At 46.6% G+C, this 21,090-nt stretch overlaps 1 protein-coding gene across 2 annotated transcripts in view; it reads left to right on the top strand.

Moving 5' to 3' along the window:
• Nucleotides 1–21,090, top strand: part of MDGA2 (MAM domain containing glycosylphosphatidylinositol anchor 2) — a 392,859-nt gene that overhangs the window by 182,780 nt on the left and 188,989 nt on the right. For both annotated transcript variants that reach the window (XM_081910051.1, XM_081910050.1), the window contains exon 3: nucleotides 14,547–14,721. In XM_081910051.1, coding sequence (XP_081766177.1) covers nucleotides 14,547–14,721 — 175 coding nt within the window. The remainder of the gene's footprint in view (nucleotides 1–14,546; nucleotides 14,722–21,090) is intronic.

Genomic DNA, 21,090 nt, shown 5'->3' with positions numbered 1-21,090 from the left:
TCAGCGTCCGTGCTGACAGTGTGTGTGTGTGCTTTCCTCTTGCAGAATTGCAGCCTGCAAATTCCTCCCTTTATTTGCACCTCCAGCCGACACCAATCAAACCAAGAGTGCCACTAAAGAAAATTTTGTGGGACACTGAATGCCAGGAACTAACAGCAGAGAATACATGTTCCACTCTTTACTTTCAACTTTACTTTCAACTTTCTTGGGCACATGAAACTAATTATAATTATCTTGAATTTCTGCTTCTTCCCCCAAGAAAGAATGACATTTTCTTTGGCCAGGTTTAATTCAAACCCATCAAACCTCCTTTGGGGTAGGTTCTCAGGAATGGTGGAAGGAGAAAGAATTTGCCCATGTCAAGACCACCTGCTGAAACTCTTACTCATGTGGTCTTTAAATGTAAACTATATGCTGATCTCCACCAGCAGTTGCGTGGCGAGTTCCCACCTCCCCCCAGTGGAAATAACAACACGTGACACAATTATTTAGGTTAATGGGCTAAAATGGACACAACTTTATTGGTTACAGGTGATGAGCGGTATTGGCGTAGGCATTGGTCCTAACTGACTATCCGGCTTCAGCCAGTCCGCATGAAGTCCAGGAAGGGTTAACCACCAGTAGGGGGAGTCCTGCTGAAGCACAGCAACTAGGAACTCCCCTGGGGTTACCGATAGGGGGCGTGGCTTAGGCCCCCACCTCCATAGGCTTTGGACGGGGCCACATCCCCTGGTATCCTTTACTGGTCTACCCTTCAATATATGGGGCAGGTGATGGCGCTACCTTCCCTCTTCCATCTACAGAAAAATACCAATGCCTAACCGCCAATACCGAGAAAGTTGTGACGATTGCTACAAGGCAGGCGAAAACCAAGAGGCTGGTGCCCATTTGCGAAGTGGAAAAATTCCTACCAGGCCCCTCAATGGCGACCAACCAAGGTCCATAGAAAGGTCAAGGAACAAAATCTTAAAGGGGGGAGGGGGGAAACCAGAGGAGCTGCAGCGGCAAAAGAGGGAGAACCCCAGCTGCACCAACGTTAAATAGTGCAAGCCACGCCCCCCAGGCCAGCCAATTGGCTGGCTAGGGGGGGTGACATGGCCGGGGATTCCCTCAATCGCACGGAGGCTGGGAGCCAGCCCCTGCACACGTGGAGAGGGCATGAAGCCCGTAACCCCACCTCCTCTCTAGCCCGGAAGTGGCTTTTGTCGCAGAAACACATTGTAGACGTCTGATCTCCCTGGAGACCTAGAGTTGCAACGTTAGACTTTTTTGCCTCTCTTCATTTGACAAATGTTCTGTGACATTGGGAAGATGGTAATTCTGTATTGATTACCTATGGATGATTGTATGTGATGCCAATAAAAGGTTTGATGATGATGACTAGAGAAAATTATGGAACCCTCTTTAGTCGTTTAGTCGTGTTCGACTTTTTGTGACCCCCCTGGACCAGAGCACGCCAGGCACTTCTGTCTTCCACTGCCTCCGGCAGTTTGGTCAAACTCATGTTTGTAGCTTCGAGAACACTGTCCCACCATCTCGTCCTCTGTCGTCCCCTTCTCCTTGTGCCCTCCATCTTTCCCAACATCAGGGTCTTTTCCAGGGAGTCTTCTCTTCTCATGAGGTGGCCAAAGTCTTGGAGCCTCAGCTTCACGATCTGTCCTTCCAGTGAGCACTCAGGGCTGATTTCCTTCAGAATGGAGAGGTTGGATCTTCTTGCAGTCCATGGGACTCTCAAGAGTCTCCTCCAGCACCAGAATTCGGCACATACTTGATATCAATAGGCAGGAGGTGCTAAGTGTAATTGTTTAATTAGCACTGGAATGGAAAAATGCTTGTGTGTGTTGCTGAAAGGAAAATTCAACTGAAGTATACTAAATGGTCTCTGAGCTCTTTGACTGGTTGTTAATTAATTATTGTTGTTTTCTGCTAGCTAACAATGAGTGTTTAACCTTAGATCAGGTGACAAAGGTATTTGGTTGCAAATCTCCATTTTGAAAGGGAGTTGCCTTTAGTTTTTGTTCCTAGGCTCCTATGAGAAGGAAGGATGTGTAAATGGGGAAAGCTGCAGGCAAAATGGAAGCTGGAAGGAGAGAGACCTTTTAAATTTTCTTTTACTTCTAAGGTGCTAAGTATTGTCTGAAACTATTTGGACGTATCATCTACTGCCTTTTTCTGTTTTGAAGAAAGTTCTGCAAGTAAAGCTTTAATTAGATGGATGGGCCTTGACAATGTTTTATTTCCAAAAGGCGTCAGTTCTTATGTATCCAGTCACTTCAAGCTGCACAATATGAATATCTGCAGCAGAAAGTTCCAATCTTCAGGTGAAGGCTACACTAAGCGGTCAAGTTCTTACAGATGTGGAACAGGAATTACGTGGCAACTGGTTGAGTGGGCATGTGTAGGGCAAAGCCATCTTGTAGGTTGTTTTGTAGTTCTCTTGAAGTTGCTTGTACAGTGGTACCTCAGGTTACATACGCTTCAGGTTACAGACTCCACTAACCCAGAAATAGGGCTTCAGGTTAGGAACTTTGCTTCAGGATGAGAACACAAATTGGGCTCCGGCGGGGCAGCGGCAGCAGGAGGCCCCCAGTAGCTAAAGTGGTGCTTCAGGTTAAGAACAGTTTCAGGTTAAGTACAGACCTCCAGAACGAATTAAATACTTAACCTGAGGCACCACTGTAGTTGATTTCAATATTGTGTTTTAGTGTTGTGATCCGCACTGGGAGATTTGGTGAGAAGGGCAAGTAATAAACAAGTAGGAAAGCAAATAAGCAAATATTCACTAGTCACGTTAATAAAAGTATATCTGGAAGATGTCCTGGGAGGTCCTGATCCATTAAGGAGAAAGAATCTATCTGCTGTATTTTGAAAGCAAGAAAGGGAAAGGTTGTTTCCCCCCTGCCTGCATTGACAAAAATACAAAACAAATAAAACAGCCATTCAAAGGAATTATTTAATCATAGAATTAGTATTGATTATTTCATATGAAAAGTGCTAAATGGGAAGCGATAAAAACCTCTTCACATTCCAGAGGAACAAATTACGGGGACTAATGGCAGCCTTTGATCACTTGGTGGGTGAGCCCCCAAAAAAGAGATGCCTTTACAGCATCCCGGCTTCCTTGCCTTTGAGATAATGACACATTTACTCGGATCTGTTATGATGGCCATTTCCAGAATGGTCTTCTCATAAGACAGCTCCAGCAATTTTACTTTTAACAGCATACCTTCTTTTCTGCATAATGCAGCCATTAGCTTGCTCGGGGGCTTTTTAAGCCTCTCATTTTGAATGCAAGCATTTCCTTACCCCTTTATTTGTGCCAAAGAACTGCCGAGGGTTCAACTTCCAAAAAAGCAATTCCAAACAGACACACACATCCACAAAACCTTTGCCCCCCACTCCTTTTAAAAGGAAAACGAAACAAAATCCACAGGCATTTCTATAATTCGGAGTCATAGAATTGTAGAGCTGGAACTGCTTTCTTGTAGCAACCCTCCAGAACAGGGGAAAACAAGCTTTCTCCATCTTCCATGTGACAGCCCTTCAGATTTTTGAAGATGGCCCTCATATCTCCTCTCAGCCTCCTCTTTTCCAGGCTAAACATACCCAACTCCCTCAACCATTCCTCATCAGGCTTGCTTTCCCGACCCTTGATCATCTTGGCTGCCCTCCTCTGCACATGTTCCAGCTTCTCAACATCCTTCTTAAATTGTGGCACCCAGAACTGGACACAGGAATCCAGATTAGGTGGCCAGGACAAGGCAGAATAGAGTGGTACTCTGTCCCCTTTTTGACCTCCAATATTGGGGGAATCATACAATTGCCATGTTGAAAGGGACCTCATGGATAATAACAACAACAACAACAACAACAACAACAACAATAATAATAATTTATTTATACCCCGCCCATCTGGCTGGGCTTCCCCAGCCACCCTGGGCAGCTTCCAACCAAATATTAAAATACAGTAATGCATCAAACATTAAAAGCTTCCCTAAACAGGGCTGCTGTCAGATGTCTTCTAAAAATTTGGTAGTAGTTGTTGTCTTTGACATCTGGTGGGAGGGTATTCGACAGGGCGGGTGCCACCACCGAGAAGGCCCTCTGCCTGGTTGCCTGTAACTTGGCTTCTCGCAGGGAGGGAACCACCAGAAGGCCCTCGGAGCTGGACCTCAGTGTCCGGGCAGAATGATGGGGATGGAGACACTCCTTCAGATATATTGGACCGAGGCAATTTAGGGCTTTAAAAGTCAGCACCAACACTTTGAATTGTGCTCAGAAACGTACTGGGAGCCAATGTAGGTCTTTCAGGACCTTGGCCTTGGCAGCCGCTCCCAGTCACCAGTCTAGCTGCCGCATTCTGGATTAGTTGTAGTTTCCGGGTCACCTTCAAAGGTAGCCCCACATAGAGCACATTGCAGTAGTCCAAGCAGGTGATAACCAGAGCATGCACCACTCTGGCGAAACAGTCTGCGGGCAGGGAGGGTCTCAGCTTGCATACCAGATGGAGCTGGTAGACAGATGCCCTGGACACAGAATTGACCTGCGCCTCCATGGTCAGCTGTGAGTCCAGAATGACTCCCAGGCTGTGCACCTGGTCCTTCAGGGGCACAGTTACCCCATTCAGGACTAAAGAGTCCTCCACACCCACCCACCCTCTGTCCTCCCAAAACTATACTTCTGTCTTGTCAGGATTCAACCTCAATCTGTTAGCCACCATCCATCCTCCAACTGCCTCCAGACACTCACACAGGACCTTCACTGCCTTCACTGGTTCTGTCTAGTCCAAACCCCTACAGTGAAGGATTTGCAGCTAAGAAGAGTCATAGTGGTTGAGCAGGAAGTTTAAAAGGATCAGCGTAGGTTGTTAGAACATAGCCATCATGATTAGCAGCCACTCATAGCCCAATCATAGAACTGTAGAGTTGAAAGGGAACCTAAGGGTTATCTCCTCCAACCCCCTGCAAAGCAGGAATGCTGTCCACAGCCATCCCTGGGAGGACTTGAACTACCAACCTTTGGATTAACAGCCAGACCCATAGTTCCACCTGATAACTCTCCTCCAATAAGTTGTCTAATCCTCCTTTAAAGACATTGGCATTGAACTCCATGAAAGGAAGCGAGCAGGAAGCAAACAAATCAATGTTTTTGATATTTGGTGCTATCAGTAATAAATGAATTTGTGGTTCTCCTCCCGTGAGTCTTCTTCTTCCCCGATTTGCTACTTAACTGCTGGGAAAGGAGTTTGGACAAAGCAAAGCTGTGCGAATCGAAGGGGAACATCTGCAGAGGCTAAAGGAGCCACACCAAGTTATCCATCACTGTGAGAGATGCAGCCTGCAGGGAGATGTCAGACATACTTTGGCACATGGTCGCATCCCAACATCTGACCTGAGCTCAGAAGTCCAGCCTGTTTAGTCTCTGCACCTTGTCTGGATCATTAGGCGGTGGCGTCTAATGAAGGAGAGCCTGTAGTCTCTCTCCCAAGAGGGCTGGCGCGTCAATGGTTTGCACCATACTGTCAAGCAGATGATCTGGAGCAGATGATCTAATTAAATTAAGCTGCTTAGCCACAGATACTTCCGCCATCAGAGAAAGTTAATCATGTCCGGACGTACTGGGCTTTAAGAATACAACTCGCAGTCGTCCAACCAAACTGAATGTCGGAAGATTCGGGGCAGACTCCCAGAAAGTCCTCCTTCATGCGGCACATAGTTAAACTGTGGAACTCCCTCCCACTTGAGGCAGTGGTGGCCACTGGGTGGCTTTAAAATAGGATTTGGCAGATTCATGGTGGAGAGAATTCTCAGGGGCGACGAGACAGGGTGGCCCAACTCTGCCTCCAAAGTTGGAGGCAACAATGCTTATGAATCCCAGTTGCTGGAAGACAAAGGAGGGGAGAGGGCTTTTGTCATAGAGTCATAGAATTGCAGAGCTGGAAGGGATCCCAAGGGTCATCTAGTCCAACCCCCTGCTGTGCAGGAATCACAGCTTGTTCTGGGCCTGCAGGTAACCCGTGAAACACTGACTGGGAGTCAGTCCAACAGGGCCAAGGCAGGACACGAGGCAGGAAACCAGGCAAGGACAGGTACAGGGTCTCAGGCAGGATCTGGCACACAGCAATGTTGCTCCCACAACCTGGGGCGGGGTCCGACAGCCTTTTATCTCTGACGGGGTAACGGCCAGTCCTGATCCCCCAGTGACTCACCTCCCTGTCTCGCCCAAGCACTCCTCCTGCGAGTACTCAGGTCTCTCCTTCTCTCAGACCTGAGTCTCTGCAGCTCGGGAGACGTCGGTGGGTGACTAGACCCAGGGGTCGCCTCAGCCTCCCCTAACCCAATCAGTAGTGGAGCAGCTGTAAGTAATGGCCCAGCTGAAGGCAAGGAGGTCATCCCCACATCTGGAGCCAGGGCAGGCTCAGGCCCCTGACTCGGCCCAGCTGGTGCTTGTTGCAGGGGAACCTGTGCAGACTGGGGCTCTTCAGAATCAGACCCCAGACTTGGTTCAGGTGATGCCTGAGGCAAAGGATCCAGTGCAGACTGAGACTCCTCTGGTTCTGAGTCCGAGCCCCAGTCCCAGGCCATCACACAGCTGGAGCATCCTTGACAGATGGCTGCCCAAACCTCTGCTTAAAAGCCTCCAATGAAGGTTCCTGCTTGCTGTTTAACCATCATAGGCGTCTGGTTGGCCACTGTGAGAACAGGTTGCTGGATTCAATGGGCCATTGGCCTGATCCAGCGGGCTCGTCTTCTGTTCTTAAAAATCCAGGTTTGCAAAGTCCTTTTAGGAAGACAGGATGTTGATTGACTCATTCCTGGATTCACATTGCCTAGAACCTAGGGGCAGATCAGGAGGTCTGAAGGAGCTCAAATATCCACCCCCTGTGTATGAATGAACACCGAAAGCTCATCAGGTGGCAGGATCCTGTTCAGCTTCAGCTGCCTTGTTCTGGGCAGTTGAAGCTCCATTCACCTCAGGGCAGCAGAGGGTTATTGCTGCGCACAATTGCTTTGAAGGCCTTTCAGGTAGCCAAACACTTCCTCGGTGTGTTAAGCTATAAGGAGAGCTGAGCCCTAAGGCGCAGCAGAAGGAAACGTCTCAATATTAAGTGCCAAACCTTTGGATGATAAGGCCCAGAGGACATGGAGCTAGACAGGAAAGAGAGATGTTGCATCTCTTGCAGGGAAGAAGGTCGGAGGGAATCTCCTCCTGCAGACCCTCAGAGGAAGAAGTCCCTGGGTTGTGTTTCCATATATCTACAAAGAAAAGGTTCCTTGCTTTCCTCCTCGCTGATCCATGGGGGAGTTTGATGGAGGGTCTCAGGAGAGAGGGTCCAGGGTGGGTATTTATTATGGCCCTGGCCAGCATCCTCTTCCCACAAGGGTCAAACAGATGCCAGTGTGAAGCTCACAAGGACAACATCGCAAGAGCCCTCTCTTGTGGTTTCCAGCAACTGGTCTTCAGGAGCTTTGCTGCCTCTGACTGTGGAGGGAGAGCAGAGCCATGTTGGCCAGGAGCCACCAATAGTCCTCTCCTCCACGAATTTGCCTAATCCTCTTTCAAAGCCAAGCAGGTTGGCCGTCATCCCTGCCAACTGTTGGAGTCACCTTATTTTTTGCTCCATAAGACGCACCTGACCATAAGATGCACCTAGTTTTGTAGAGGAGGAAAACAAGAAAAAAAATATTCTGAATGAAACAGAATATATGATTTTTGTGGTTCATGCCGTGGTTCAACCACAGACATGTGATTTGACGGTGAATTTGGGGTGACCCAATTCAAAAATCCTGAGGATCCATGTGCATCCGTGCTTTGTAACCATGTTTTTGTGCCATTGCAGCCCCACACAGCAGTGGGTGCGTGATTTTTTTGGGGTGCAGGCTGTAGCCATGGACATGCTATGTGATCTGATGGTGAATCTAGGGTGACCCAATGCAAAAATCCTGTGGATCCATGGGCTTTTACCTCCCCCCTCCCAGGCAGCCTCCTTTATCACTAGCATCCCTTATCTCCCTCCTGATCGCTTGCCGATCAGCTGCTCAGCAGCTTCGTTTCAACACTCCCTTCCCTCTTGTTTGCCTTAGTGTCTTTTCCTTAGCTGGAGCAGTTTTTTGCTCCTCCTTTTCTTCTAATTTCTCTCCTCATTGTTTTAGTCTTCCTGTCTCCTCTCCTTGCAAGTTTGCTGTCTTTACCTCCCCCTCCCAGGCAGCCTCCTTTATTGCTAGCGTCCCTCATCTCGCTCCCGACCGCTTGCCCATCAGCCGCTTTGTTTCAACACCCCCTTCCCTCTTTATATAAAAAAAGAAAGCACAATCTGCTTTTTGCCCCATGTCAATTCAGCTCCAGGGACCACACATTCGCTCCATAAGACACAAAGACATTCCTTACTTTTTAGGAGGAAAAAAGTGTGTCTTATGGACTGAAAAATACAGTAGTTCTCCCACTGCTTGAATTCCTGCATCTTCCAACCTTCACCTTCATTGCATGTCCACAAATTCTAGTGATATGGGAGAGGGAGTGAAACTTTTCCCCTCTCCCCCTTCTCCATGCAAACTTCTATCATGCCGGCTTTTACTTTAAACTATCATTATTATCGACTGTGGGACTTGCTCTCGGGTGATTATCTTGCAAACTATTTGATATTCCCATTTTTTGTTCTAAGCTGTAGATGACCAAGGCTGCTTTTCTCTGCATCTCACAGCTATTAGCATATGAAATAAGGTACGAAGGCAGGTTTCCATCTTGCCCTTGCATATTCATCACTCTGCTACCTTCTTTCAAATGAAGAGCTGCATCCTATACATTTTTCCAGACTCTGTGGGTGGCCAGTAAGTTCCTTCCTGCCGCACAATAAAAATTTAAATCCACCTCCTGCAAGTATTTACAAATGGGTCTACAGTAAAACCTGTAATTTGCCACACGGGCAAGGTGCGCTGGGGCCTCCTCCCTTCCTAGATGTTCTTCTCTGTTATGAAGCCGGCTGCGGGTGTCAGCCTATCAGCATTAGCAAACAATCCTCTCCTTTCCAAGCAAAATATGCTAAATGGGAGTCTTTGGTGCCTCACAAGCTAAGCAGCCTGCTGTTTCAGGCCGCGGAAGTGCAGCGCAGACGTGGCAATTTGCAAAAGTTCAATAGGAGACAGTGATATTTCATCATTCTCCTCCTTTACAAGGCTCACGGCAGAAGCTACATCTTCGCATTTAATGAGGGATAGAGCCTGGCAAACTGTAGGAGACCATGTGTGTTGCACAAGAGGAGCTTTTTCTGGTGGGACCTCAGCAATCATCTGGAGCTGGAGCTCTTCAGTGGCTCGTGTGGCATGTGGACCAGGACATGGGATCATCCAATGGCTCAGTGGTAGAACTGTTACTTTTCATGCAGAGGCCACAGGTTCAGTCCATGGCATCCCTGGGAAAGGGAAGGGATGTCTCTGCAAAACTCTGGAGAGCTACTGCAGGTCATGATAGAGTGGACAACACTGGGCTCAGTGGAACAGTAGTTTGATTCAAAGCATCTCCTGATCTTCCCATTGTCAGTGGCGTACCGTGGGTTGCCAGTGCCCGGGGCAGGCAAACCACGGATGCTGCCTGTGCTCCTCCCCACTGGAGCCAAGCGAGGCCACGCTGCACTGCCTGCTTGCCCAATAAGTGGGGAGCCTGGCTGGCCAACACGGCCCTTGGGGGGCAAATTCCCCTGATGCCCACAGAGAGGAGCACTGGGCTCTTCTGTGTTGGGGTTGCCCCTTGTCTGTCTCCATCTGCACCCACTCACTGTGGACCTAGGCTGCTCTGCCAGGGTGGGGATTCCCACAGAAGCTGGCACCTGCGTGGGGGCGCCTGGTTGCACCCCCTCAGAATTTTGCACCCGTTCCCTCGTTACACCATTGCCCATCATGACTGGTTCTCTTTCTCTCTTCTTTTTATATACATTTTAAGTTAGCTCCAACATCCAGTTGGAATGCATTTCCCATTTCTTCCATTTGGACATTATATTTTATTTTTTAAAAAAATATAAATCAAATGCCATATGATTCGCTCCATCCTTCTTTGCTTGCTAATCTCAAAAGGCACAATGACGATTCCAAATTCTGGCTCCCGTGAATTAATGCAATGAAGGATGCATTTTCTAATGTGAAAGCAGGAAGGGGAAGGGAGAAAACAATCAATTTGACCTCCGATCATGCATTTATCCCGTGGCACATTCCTTGTACAAATGATGTAAAGCTCCTCATTGCCAGGAGTTTAATAATAGAAAAATGCTGACAGTCTGAGATGGGGCGGGGGGGGGGGGATATATCTGTGCTAAGGTTGGCTGTCTCGCGTGTATGTCGAGTTTTCTTGACAGAACACATCTGTTCGGTTTTAGACGGACTGACAGATGGTGCTTGTCTTGTCGAGTGTGGCACGGATGGGGGCAGCTGCCACTCCAAGCTCTGAGAGATCTGACAGCTCTGGAAAGACATTGGCAGTGCCTCCCATTGCATTTGGAAGGGAATTTTGGAGCAGACATTGACCACAAACCCTGCAGCAAAATGCACCACTTTCTAAGTCAAGAGCGTGCTGTCCGTTTCCAAGATGGCGGTGCTATTGTTGCACATAGACATGACCTTCTTGGGCTCGTTGGTTTTTCAAGATGGGTGGGATTTGTGAAAGGGCAGACTGCCTACTCTTATGAGTAGGTGACAGGGCAGCCATCTTCAAACATCTTCTTAATATCTTAAAAAGTACTGTAATAACACAAATCTCCTGACAGATTTGGATTGAATCTTGAAGTTTAAGGAAATTATAAAGTAACATTTTTCCTGGTAATTAACTGAAAAGAATCATAAAAATGAAGTGTGTATAGACTAGTATAAGGTATAAAAGAGCACAATGAGGTGAATCGGAAGTTAAAGGGTATGTAATGTCAAATGAGGTGTTGTTAGTGTCTATGTTGTTTTTCGTTTTGTTTATATTCTATGTAAATGGTTTTGTATTAAAGAATTTTTTTTAATACAGTAAATAAAAATAAACAATTGCTGACGGGTCTTGTAACACCCGTGCTCAGAGATCTACTATTGTTGCTACTCAGCTGAGTTCAGGGCATTACTATTAGTATACAAAACCCTTAAGAACTTGGGACCAGTTTGCCTGCAAGATCTCCTTACCCAACATAAGCTGCTTCAGTCAGCGGAACTGGCACTTTTACAGCTGCCACGTAATACCTTCATTGCATTTGTAAGAATGTAATGGTGACAGCAGTCACGAAATTAATAGACACCTGCTTCTTGGGAGAAAAGCAATGACAAACCTAGACAGCATCTTAAAAAGCAGAGACATCACCTTGCCAACAAAGGTCCGTAGAGTTAAAGCTATGGTTTTCCCAGTAGTGATGTATGGAAGTGAGAGCTGGACCATCAAGAAGGCTGATCACTGAATAATTGATCCTTTTGAATTCTGGTGCTGGAGGAGACTCTTGAGAGTCCCATGGACTGCAAGAAGATCAAACCTCTCCATTCTGAAGGAAATCAGCCCCGAGTGCTCGCTGGAAGGACAGATCCTGAAGCTGAGTGTTCTCGAAGCTACCAGCATGAGTTTGACCAAACTGTGGGAGGCAGTGGAAGACAGAAGTGCCTGGCGTGCTCTGGTCCAGGGGGTCACAAAGAGTCGGACACAACTAAATGACTAAACAACAATAACAACAATATTTCGTGTGGCAGCACTGGAACTTTGGAACTCCCTGCCTCATGTTATTATTATTTTTTGGTGGACAAACCTACCCAGATGCTTAGAAAGTTTCTATGTGTTTTAGTTTCTTTTAGCCTATTCTATCACATTTTTATTATTTGTAAGTTTTGAATTATGGCTCTAAATTTTTTAGTGATAATTTTATTTTATCTTTTTTTGTAACCTGCTTTGAAGTTTCCCCTCCACAATTCATCAGCATATAATTTCATGAAATAAATAAGGAACCTCATGCCTGCCCCTGCCTGCCATCTCCTTCTGTTCTTTTCCTTCCCTTGTCTAGCTGAGATATTAAAAATAGGCAGGATATTGGCTGAAGTGTACAGATTCTACTTGGATGCTGTGAAAATGGCTTTCATCTCAGTTGAAAAATAAATGGGTGGGTTTTTGGTTTTTTTACAGTTTCCGAAACCTGTTCCCTAAGATTATTGTGTGTGCTTAAATATGTGATGATTTGCAGACAGTGTTCTTCAACATCTCTAGAAAACAGACAATTAGATGCAGATGAGAGGTTTAGCAGAAATGTTTGAACATCTATGGCTAGCAACGATTACAAGTTTGAATATCATTATTGCTGTGCTTCTTACTTTATTGTTTTTTATGATGGGGTTTGACAACTGAATTATATAGGTACATTGATATTTGCATTGTGACTTGTTTACCATCTTGACTTCCTGAGGATATACCGTATTTTTTGCTCCATAAGAGCAGTTTTCAGGAAAAAAAATTATTCTGAATGAAACAGTGGATGTATGGTTTTTGTGGTTCATGCTGTGGCCACAGACATGATATGTGATTTGACGGTGAGTTTGGGGTAGCCAAATGCAAAAATCCTGAGGATCCATGTTGATCCGTGCTTTGTAACCATGTTTTTGCGCCATTGCAGCCCCACAAAACAGTGGATGCGTGGTTTTTTTTGGTGCAGGCTGTAGCCATGGACACGCTATGTGATCTGATGGTGAATTTGGGGTGACCCAATGCAAAAATCCTGAGGATACATGGACTTTTACCTCCCCCCTCCCAGGCAGCCTCCTTTATCACTAGCGTCCTTTATCTCCCTCCTGATCGCTTGCCGATCAGCTGCTCAGCAGCTTCATTTCAACACCCCCTTCCCTCTTGTTTGCCCTAGCATCTTTTCCTTAGCTGGAGCAGTTTTTTGCGCCTCCTTTTCTTCTAATTTATCTCCTCATTGCTTTAGTCTTCCTGTCTCCTCTCCTTGCAAGTTCACTGTCTTTACCTCCCCCCTCCCAGGCAGCCTCCTTTATCACTAGCATCCCTTATCTCCCCTCCTGATTGCTTGCTGATCAGCTGCTCAGCGGCTTTGTTTCAATACACGCTTCCATCTAACCCTCCCCCCCAAAAGCACAATCTGCTGTTCACCCCTGGGCAATTCGGCTGCGGGGACCACGCATTCGCTCCATAAGACGCACAGACATTTCCCCTTACTTTTTAGGAGGAAAAAAAAAGTCTTATGGAGCGAAAAATATGGTAGGTGGAATATAAGGGCTGGACTCAACTTAGTCCACAATGGCTATAGTTTGCCTCCAGGGTTGGAGGCAGCAATGCTTCTGAAAATCAGTTATCAGTTGCTGGGAACCACAGGAGAGGAGAGTTGCTCTTGTGCTCTAATCCTGCTTGCAGGTTTCCCAGGGGCATCTGGTTGGCCATTGTGAGAACAGGATGCTGGACTAGATCCGGCAGGCATATCCTCCAACATTTCCCCTGCCCATCTCACTGGGTTGCCCAAGACACTCTGGGAAGCGTCCAACACATTAAAAAAACCTTCCCTCTTCAGGATTGCCTTCAGACAGCTTAGGAGTCAGATAACTGCAAACCATCCAATATTTTTCCAATGAAAATTGCCGTTGTTTAGTCATTTAGTTGTGTCCGACTCTTCGTGACCCCCTGGACCAGAGCACGCCAGGCACTCCTGTCTTCCACTGCCCCCCGCAGTTTGGTCAAACTCATGCTGGTAGCTTCAAGAACACTGTCCAACCATCCTGTCTTCTGTCGTCCCCTTCTCCTTGCGCCCTCCATCTTTCCCAACATCAGGGTCTCTTCCAGGGAGTCTTCTCTTCTCATGAGGTGGCCAAAGTCTTGGAGCCTCAGCTTCAGGATCTGTCCTTCCCGTAAGCACTCAGGGCTGATTTCCTTCAGAATGGTTAGGTTGGATCTTCTTGCAGTCCATGGGACTCTCCAGAGTCTCCTCCAGCACCATAATTCAAAAGCATCAATTCTTCGAAGATCAGCCTTCTTTATGGTGAAAACAGGAACGTCCTATTTTCAATGAAAATAGGGACAACCTAAAGAAAAGCAGGACATTCCAGCGTCAAGTCAGAAACCGGGATGGCTTCTGGAAATCCAGGACCATCCCTGGAAAATAGGGACACTTGGAGGGTCTGCCAGCAGGTTCTTCATATGGTTGCATGCCACCCCAATCTCTGAGCAGTGCGACATTCCAGGAGTTTGAGGTGCCCAGCCAAAGTTTGTGTTTCCTTTTGGGAATAAGTCACAGCAAGATCATGGGGTCTTCACAATATATATGGTTTATTTACACCTATATAGAACCTGGAGGGGTCACAACTTGGGCTGGACGATGCCTGGTTTTGGTTGTCTTAGACAGAGCAAAGTGTTCTCATAGGTAAACTGGCCCTAAGTTGTTAAGGGTTTTATATACTAATGGTATCCCCTTGAACCTTGACCGGTTTTGATGCTTCATGAAACACCAGAGTCTCTCTTTTTCTGTGTCTTCAGAAAGCAGCCCTCGCTCCGCAACACAAATGGGCATGCTAAAGTAACAATCTGTTTTGATGCTTGCTCAGATCAGGTGGACCAAAACAGCAGGAAGTGCCTCTGACCGGTTTCAAGACTCCAGCGTCTTCAACGAGACGTTGAGGATCGCCAACATCCAGCGACATCAAGGGGGCCGCTACTACTGCAAGGCGGAGAATGGCTTGGGCTCGCCAGCGATCAAATCGATCAGGGTCGACGTGTACTGTAAGTACCTGCTTCTGGAAGCCCCAGAGCTGTTCTTTTCTCTGTTGCGGTTGAGTGTCAAAGTGCCATGGCTGGCAGCCTGAAGGGAAGAGGGGGGTTGACCAGGCAGGAGGCCAGGCAGGTGGCCGTCAGAGTTTGCTAACGTTTGAACGCAACAATTTATTTTGTCCAAATATTTTATTGTTTCCACTTATTTATACGAGAAGCAACAGCCAATATTCAACAATCCCATGCCCAGCAAAAGCACCAAATGTTTATTTTATTGCATTTAACTGGTTCTAGACAAAAGTATTGTTCCATAAGTTGTCATGTGTTGGTGAGCACCAAAAAGCATGTTCTGCCAATGTTGCATACGTAATAAAACTGCCAGGAGGATTGAAAAGTAGTGGTTTTCTCGTTTATTCCACTCTCTTGGACATGGTCTGTAGGTTTCTCTAGTAATATTGCATCTCAGAGTTGTGAGGTCCAGATCTCAAACAGGTCTGCATTTAGGGAATCCCAATCCCTTGCAATAGTATACTGCGCTGTAGCCATTTGGTGAATAATGAGATCCTTGTGGGAAAGTTGTTCAGCAGTTTCTGAATACAGTGGCACCTCGGGTTACATACGCTTCAGGTTACAGACTCCGCTACCCCAGAAATAGTGATTCAGGTTAAGAACTTTGCTTCAGGATGAGAATAGAAATTGTGGTCCGGCGGCAGCAGGAGGCCCCATTAGCTAAAGTGGTGCTTCAGGTTAAGAACAGTTTCAGGTTAAGAGTGGACGTCTGGAATGAATTAAGTACTTAACTAGAGACACCACTGTAATATGATAGAAGTGCTATTTTAGGAACCAAAGGGATATCTTGTTTTGTGATAAGGCTTGCTTCATGAAAGACCCTTTTCCCCAAACAGAAAGACTTTGGGGCATTGCCACCACATGTGGATAAGTGAGCCAATGGCCTTATTATTTTGTCAACACATAGCTGATACACTTTTAGTCATTTCACCAAACAATGATGGGTATATATACCATTTGTGCATAGCTTTGAGTGCATTTTCATATCACAGGTCATAGAAACATAGAATCATAGAATTGTCGAGCTAAAAGGGTACCCCGAGGGTCATGTAGTCCAACCCCCTAAAATGCAGGAATCTCAGATATGGGGAACTAGCTATTCTGGAAGGAAATGTAATCCACCCTTTTGGCCTGCATTGCACAGGGCTGCACTAGATTACTTTTTGGATTATTTGCAGCTCCACAGTTCTGATGCTATGATCGTCTGCAGCTTTAAGTCACACACAGCATGAAGAAAGTCATAGGAAAGACATTCAGTATAAGGCAGATATATAAGATCTCAGCATGCGCAAAGCATTTGCTGGTATCTCTTCTCTCTCTCTACCCGAGGGTGCTGATGGGGAATGTTTTATACTTTCCCTGGAAAGGAAATTTGACCTAGTGGCGGATGAATTATCTACATTGTATAAAGCAAAATCAGCTTATGGGGGGAAATGGTTGTCTTATCTTTTAAAAGAAGGAATTCTAGTCATGGTTCTGTTCTCCGCTCAGAAAAGAAGTTGACTAGCTTTGGAACAAAAGGAGTCTTAACAGATGCATGGCGAGTGTGTTTTCTTAATCTTTTTACGTGGCTGATCCTGGCAAACGCCCAAGGTCAGGAATCGCTTGGCATGGGGCAATGGTTACGAGCGAGGTCATCAGGGCTGAGTTCTCATGAAGAGAGCCATCCTGGGCTGGGACTGTACCGCTTTAGGCTGCAGGTGGTGACTTGCCAGACTGAAGGCTCGTCAATGCAAACAGAACATCCCTCCATGGCACAGATCCCGAATCCTGGTGGTGGGACAGGTGCGCTGAAGGACCAGGTGTGCAGCCTGGGAGTCATTTTGGACTCACAGCTGTTCATGGAGGCACAGGTCAAATCCGTGTCCAGGGCAGCTGTTTACCAGCTCCATCTGGTACGCAGGATGAGACCCTCCCTGCCCACAGACTGTCTCGCCAGAGTGGTGCATGCTCTGGTTATCTCCTGCTTGGACTACTGCAATGCGCTCTACGTGGGGCTACCTTTGAAGGTGACCCGGAAACTACAACTAATCCAGAATGTGGCAGCTAGACTGGTGACTGGGAGTGGCTGCTGAGACCACATAACACCGGTCTTGAAAGACCTACATTGGCTCCCACGATGTCTTGCAGAGTTCATACATAGTGAAGAAGGAAGCCCTTCCTGAAATCTTCTGTATACTGATGCTTCCTAATCCAAGAATTCATAGAATTGAATTGTAGAGTTGGAAGGGACCCCGAGGGTCATCTAGTCTAACCCCCTGCCATGCAGGACCCCTTTGCCCAACATGGGGCTCAAACCCACAGCCCTGATTTTGAGAGTCTCATGCTCTACTGGCTGATCTATCCCACCAGTCACAAGCAGGCAAATTTCTATTTACTGAATTCCTATTTATAGAATGTCATACAATTCTATGGTTTTATTTTCCCAGGAGTTATGGCCACCTCCCCTGCATTTTGTCCATTACTGACCTGTGACTTATGTTCCAGCTTCCTGCCAGTCGGAACATAGATCGTTTCTCAAATTTATCCCAGAATTAGTGCATGGGCAGTTTGCAGCAAAAGTTCAGCCCCTTCGATTAATTTGCGTCCCTTTCCTGGCCTGCTTTGCCGATGCACTCAAATGCTGAATAATAGCCAAGGCTCCTGGCGAGTGTCAGAGCAGATGGATGAAGCCTGTGATCACGCATAACATTACACCTTTTGAGATTCCTTGTTTGGCATGGCGTGTGCATCAGAAACCAGATCGTCTTTGTAAAAAACACAGAGGTGCAAAGAACGGGGGAATGAAATAAGAGTGTGTGCATGGATGAAGATAAAGACGCACAAAATGAATAAATAAAAACTTTGCTGAAAACATAGGAATAGCTCTGCTGGATCAGACCAGAGGGGTCCCATCTAGTCCAGCATCTGGTTCTCATGATGACCAAGCAGACGCCAGTCAAAAACCTGTCAACAGGATCCAAGCACAAGAGCAACTCTCCTCTCCTGTGGTTTCCAGCAACTGGGATTCAGAAACATGGCTGCCTTCAGTGGTGGAGATGGGGCAGAGCTACCATAGTTAGCAGCCATCGCTGGCCCTCTCTCTCCTCCACGTAGTTGTCCAGTCCCCTGTTCAAACCATCTAGCTTGGTGGCCATCGCTGCCTCCTGTGGGAGGAAGTTTGTGATAAGAATTTTGAGGTCTTAAAGGTAAAGGGACCCCTGACCATTAGGTCCAGTCGTGACGGACTCTGGGGTTGCGGCGCTCATCTCGCTTTATTGGCCGAGGGAGCCGGCGTACAGCTTCAGGGTCATGTGGCCAGCAGGACTAAGCCACTTCTGGCGAACCAGAGCAGCGCACGGAAACGCTGTTTACCTTCCTGCCAGAGCGGTACCTATTGATTGATCTACTTGCACTTTGACGTGCTTTCGAACTGCTAGGTTGGCAGGAGCTGGGACCGAGCAACGGGAACTCACCCCGTTGCGGGGATTCGAACTGCCAACCTTCTGATCAGCAATCCCTAGGCTCAGTGGTTTAATGCACAGCGCCACCCGCCCAAGTGTACCAACCAAGCACAGATCAGCACAGGAAGACCGACCTGGAACCATTTTGATTCCCAAACTGACCAAATGTTTTCCCTGCAAGGAGGGAGGGGTGTTCAGGGAGCCTTCCCATAGTCTCAGGAATTGAGTAATCAGCATTTTAATGGGTGACAGACTATCAGGAAAGGCAATCAGATAACCTGGCAAACAGGAAAAACATTCAAATTTCTGTGATGTAGGTATCTGGGGGGTGGTCTTAGGTTACACCCCTTCTGTGATGTATGTATGATGTATGGAGGGGTGGTCTTGAGCTCCAAGGCAGGGAATTTAAAAAGCCTATATAAGGCCTTGCGCGCCATTGTTCTGGGTTCCTCCTCCCTCCTGCGTGTGAAGAGTGAGCACCCTGTTGCAGCAGATCAGTAAAGATCAAGCTTACTAGCTGCTTTGCTTCTCAATATTTTCTGGTTGGTGTCTGTTATTTTCTCCTACCAATAGGGAACCTACGTAAGGACTCTATACGGGCTCTTGGATATCCCATAAGGGAAAGGGGGCAGATTTTGTTCCATAGTCTTCAGATATCTGAAGAAGTGTGCATGCACACGAAAGCTCATACCAAGAACTAACTTAGTTGGTCTTTAAGGTGCTACTGGAAGATACTTGCCAGACTGTCTTTGCAGGGAGGGGTAAGCCCCTACAGTCCAAAGACAATTAGAAAGCTTTTCCCATTTCCTTCCTCCTTGCAGAGAAATATTTGAGGTCAATTTGGGAGAGTCAAAATGGCTCCAGGATTGTCCCACTATTTCAGACATGCGGCTTATATGCTTATGCATGTGTTTGCGTTTTACATTTATGAACATTTATTTTTCTTATATAAGACCTTAGAATTCCTATAACAAGTGATATGGGGAGAAGTGTGGATAGGGGGGATTTTGCAGGCATCCTTATCTCCCATCACCCCACCTGTAACTACGATGACAGGGAGAAGGTCCAGGTTTGTTGCTTTCCACCTCGCACAAAGGCCCCCGCGAAATGCCTGCTTCCAACATCAGGCTTGCAAGGAGCGAATGCATTTGCATCCCAACAGCTTGCAAGATGAGGACGCAGGATGTTTACAAGCCTTCACCCCAGGCCAGGACAACTCCTTGCTGCTCCCGATTTTTTCCCAGGGCAGGGAGGGAGCGAGGCATCAAGCGATCTTCATGCAGAGCACACCGCTGACCCTTTCATCCAAAGGGCAAGCCAGTCTCCCTCCATTCCGATTGACAACTTGATTGGCAGCTCCTGCACCTCCACACCTAGCCTGCCTTTGACAGTTCTCTCCCTCCACAGACCCCGGCGTAAAAAAAAAAATGAAGCAAAAATTGAACACAGCAAGAATGATAACAAGACCTCCGGGAGGAAAGGGCAAATCTCGGCCAAATATTCCTACAAAGTGACTACAATTGCAGGACTTGCACGCCAGGCAGGAGTGGGGGATCCACATGCTTTTGTTTTTAAACTTAATAATAATAATAATAATAATAATAATAATAATAATAATAATTTTATTATTTATACCCTGCCCACCTGGCTGGGTTTCCCAAGCCGCTCTGGGCGGCTCCCAACAGAACACTAAAAACAGAATAAAACTTCAAACATTCAAACAAAAACTTCCCTAAACAGGGCTGCCATCAGATGTCTTCTAAAAGTTAGAAATAAAATTATATACTGCTACTATAGCAACAGGGACCCTCCCAACAGTACATATTCCTTTTCCCCTGATTATTATTATTATTATTATTAACATCTATATGCCACATTTTTCTCTAAAGAGCTTGAGGTCCTGCACATTGTTCTCCTGTTGTTGTTGTTTAGTCGTTTAGTTGTCTCCGACTCTTCATGAACCCCTGGACCAGAGCATGCCAGGCACTTCTGTCTTCCACTGCCTCCCGCAGTTTCGTCAGACTCATGTTGGTCGCTTCGAGAACACTGTCCAACCATCTCGTCCTCTGTCGTCCCCTTCTCCTTGTGCCCTCCATCTTTCCCAACATCAGAGTCTTTTCCAGGGAGTCTTCTCTTCTCATGAGGTAGCCAAAGTCTTGGAGCCTCAGCTTCAGGATCTCTCCTTCCAGTGAGCACTCAGGGCTGATTTCCTTCAGAATGGAGAGGTTTGATCTTCTTGCAGTCCATGGGACTCTCAAGAGTCTCCTCCAGCACCAGAATTCAAAGCATCCATTCTTCAGCGACCAGCCTTCTTTATGATCCAACTCTCACTTCCATACATCACTACTGGGGGAAAACAACCCTGTGAGGTCCATTAAGATGAGAGAAGGTGAGTGGCCCAAGGCCAACTTGTGAGCTTCATGGCTGAATGGGGATTTGACCCCTGGTCTCTCAGGTCCTAGTCCAGCACTCCAACTATTAGCAGCCGCCGCCACTGTCTGCTTCACTTTAACTTTTAATATGTCTTTTGAAAACACTTTAAAAATAATTCTTCACTGCTTCAAAGATTGGAAAGCAGTCAAGTACCCCTATAAAAATAAATTCATTAGGACTCTCAAGCAATTAAATATGTATTTTTAGATGAATGACCATCTGCTTTTACCCAATTAATCCAACATCACAAAAAAGATGCATTTTCCAAAATGGGCGTGCATTCAACCGCCTAATGGTGGCCATGCCACCCAGGAGATCACAGATGCAGAGGCGGGAAAAGAAGAGCCATTCTGTTGTCCGGAGTGGTCACTTCCTGCTTTGCATGGAGAAACCCTTTTTTAAAATCAATTTTTAAAAATTGATTTTCCACATTTAT

This window comes from Podarcis melisellensis, assembly GCF_964234715.1.
Source record: "Podarcis melisellensis genome assembly, chromosome: 1".
NCBI lineage: Eukaryota > Metazoa > Chordata > Lepidosauria > Squamata > Lacertidae > Podarcis > Podarcis melisellensis.
Note: the sequence above shows the minus strand (reverse complement) of the source record. Positions and strands in the feature narration are given on the sequence as shown.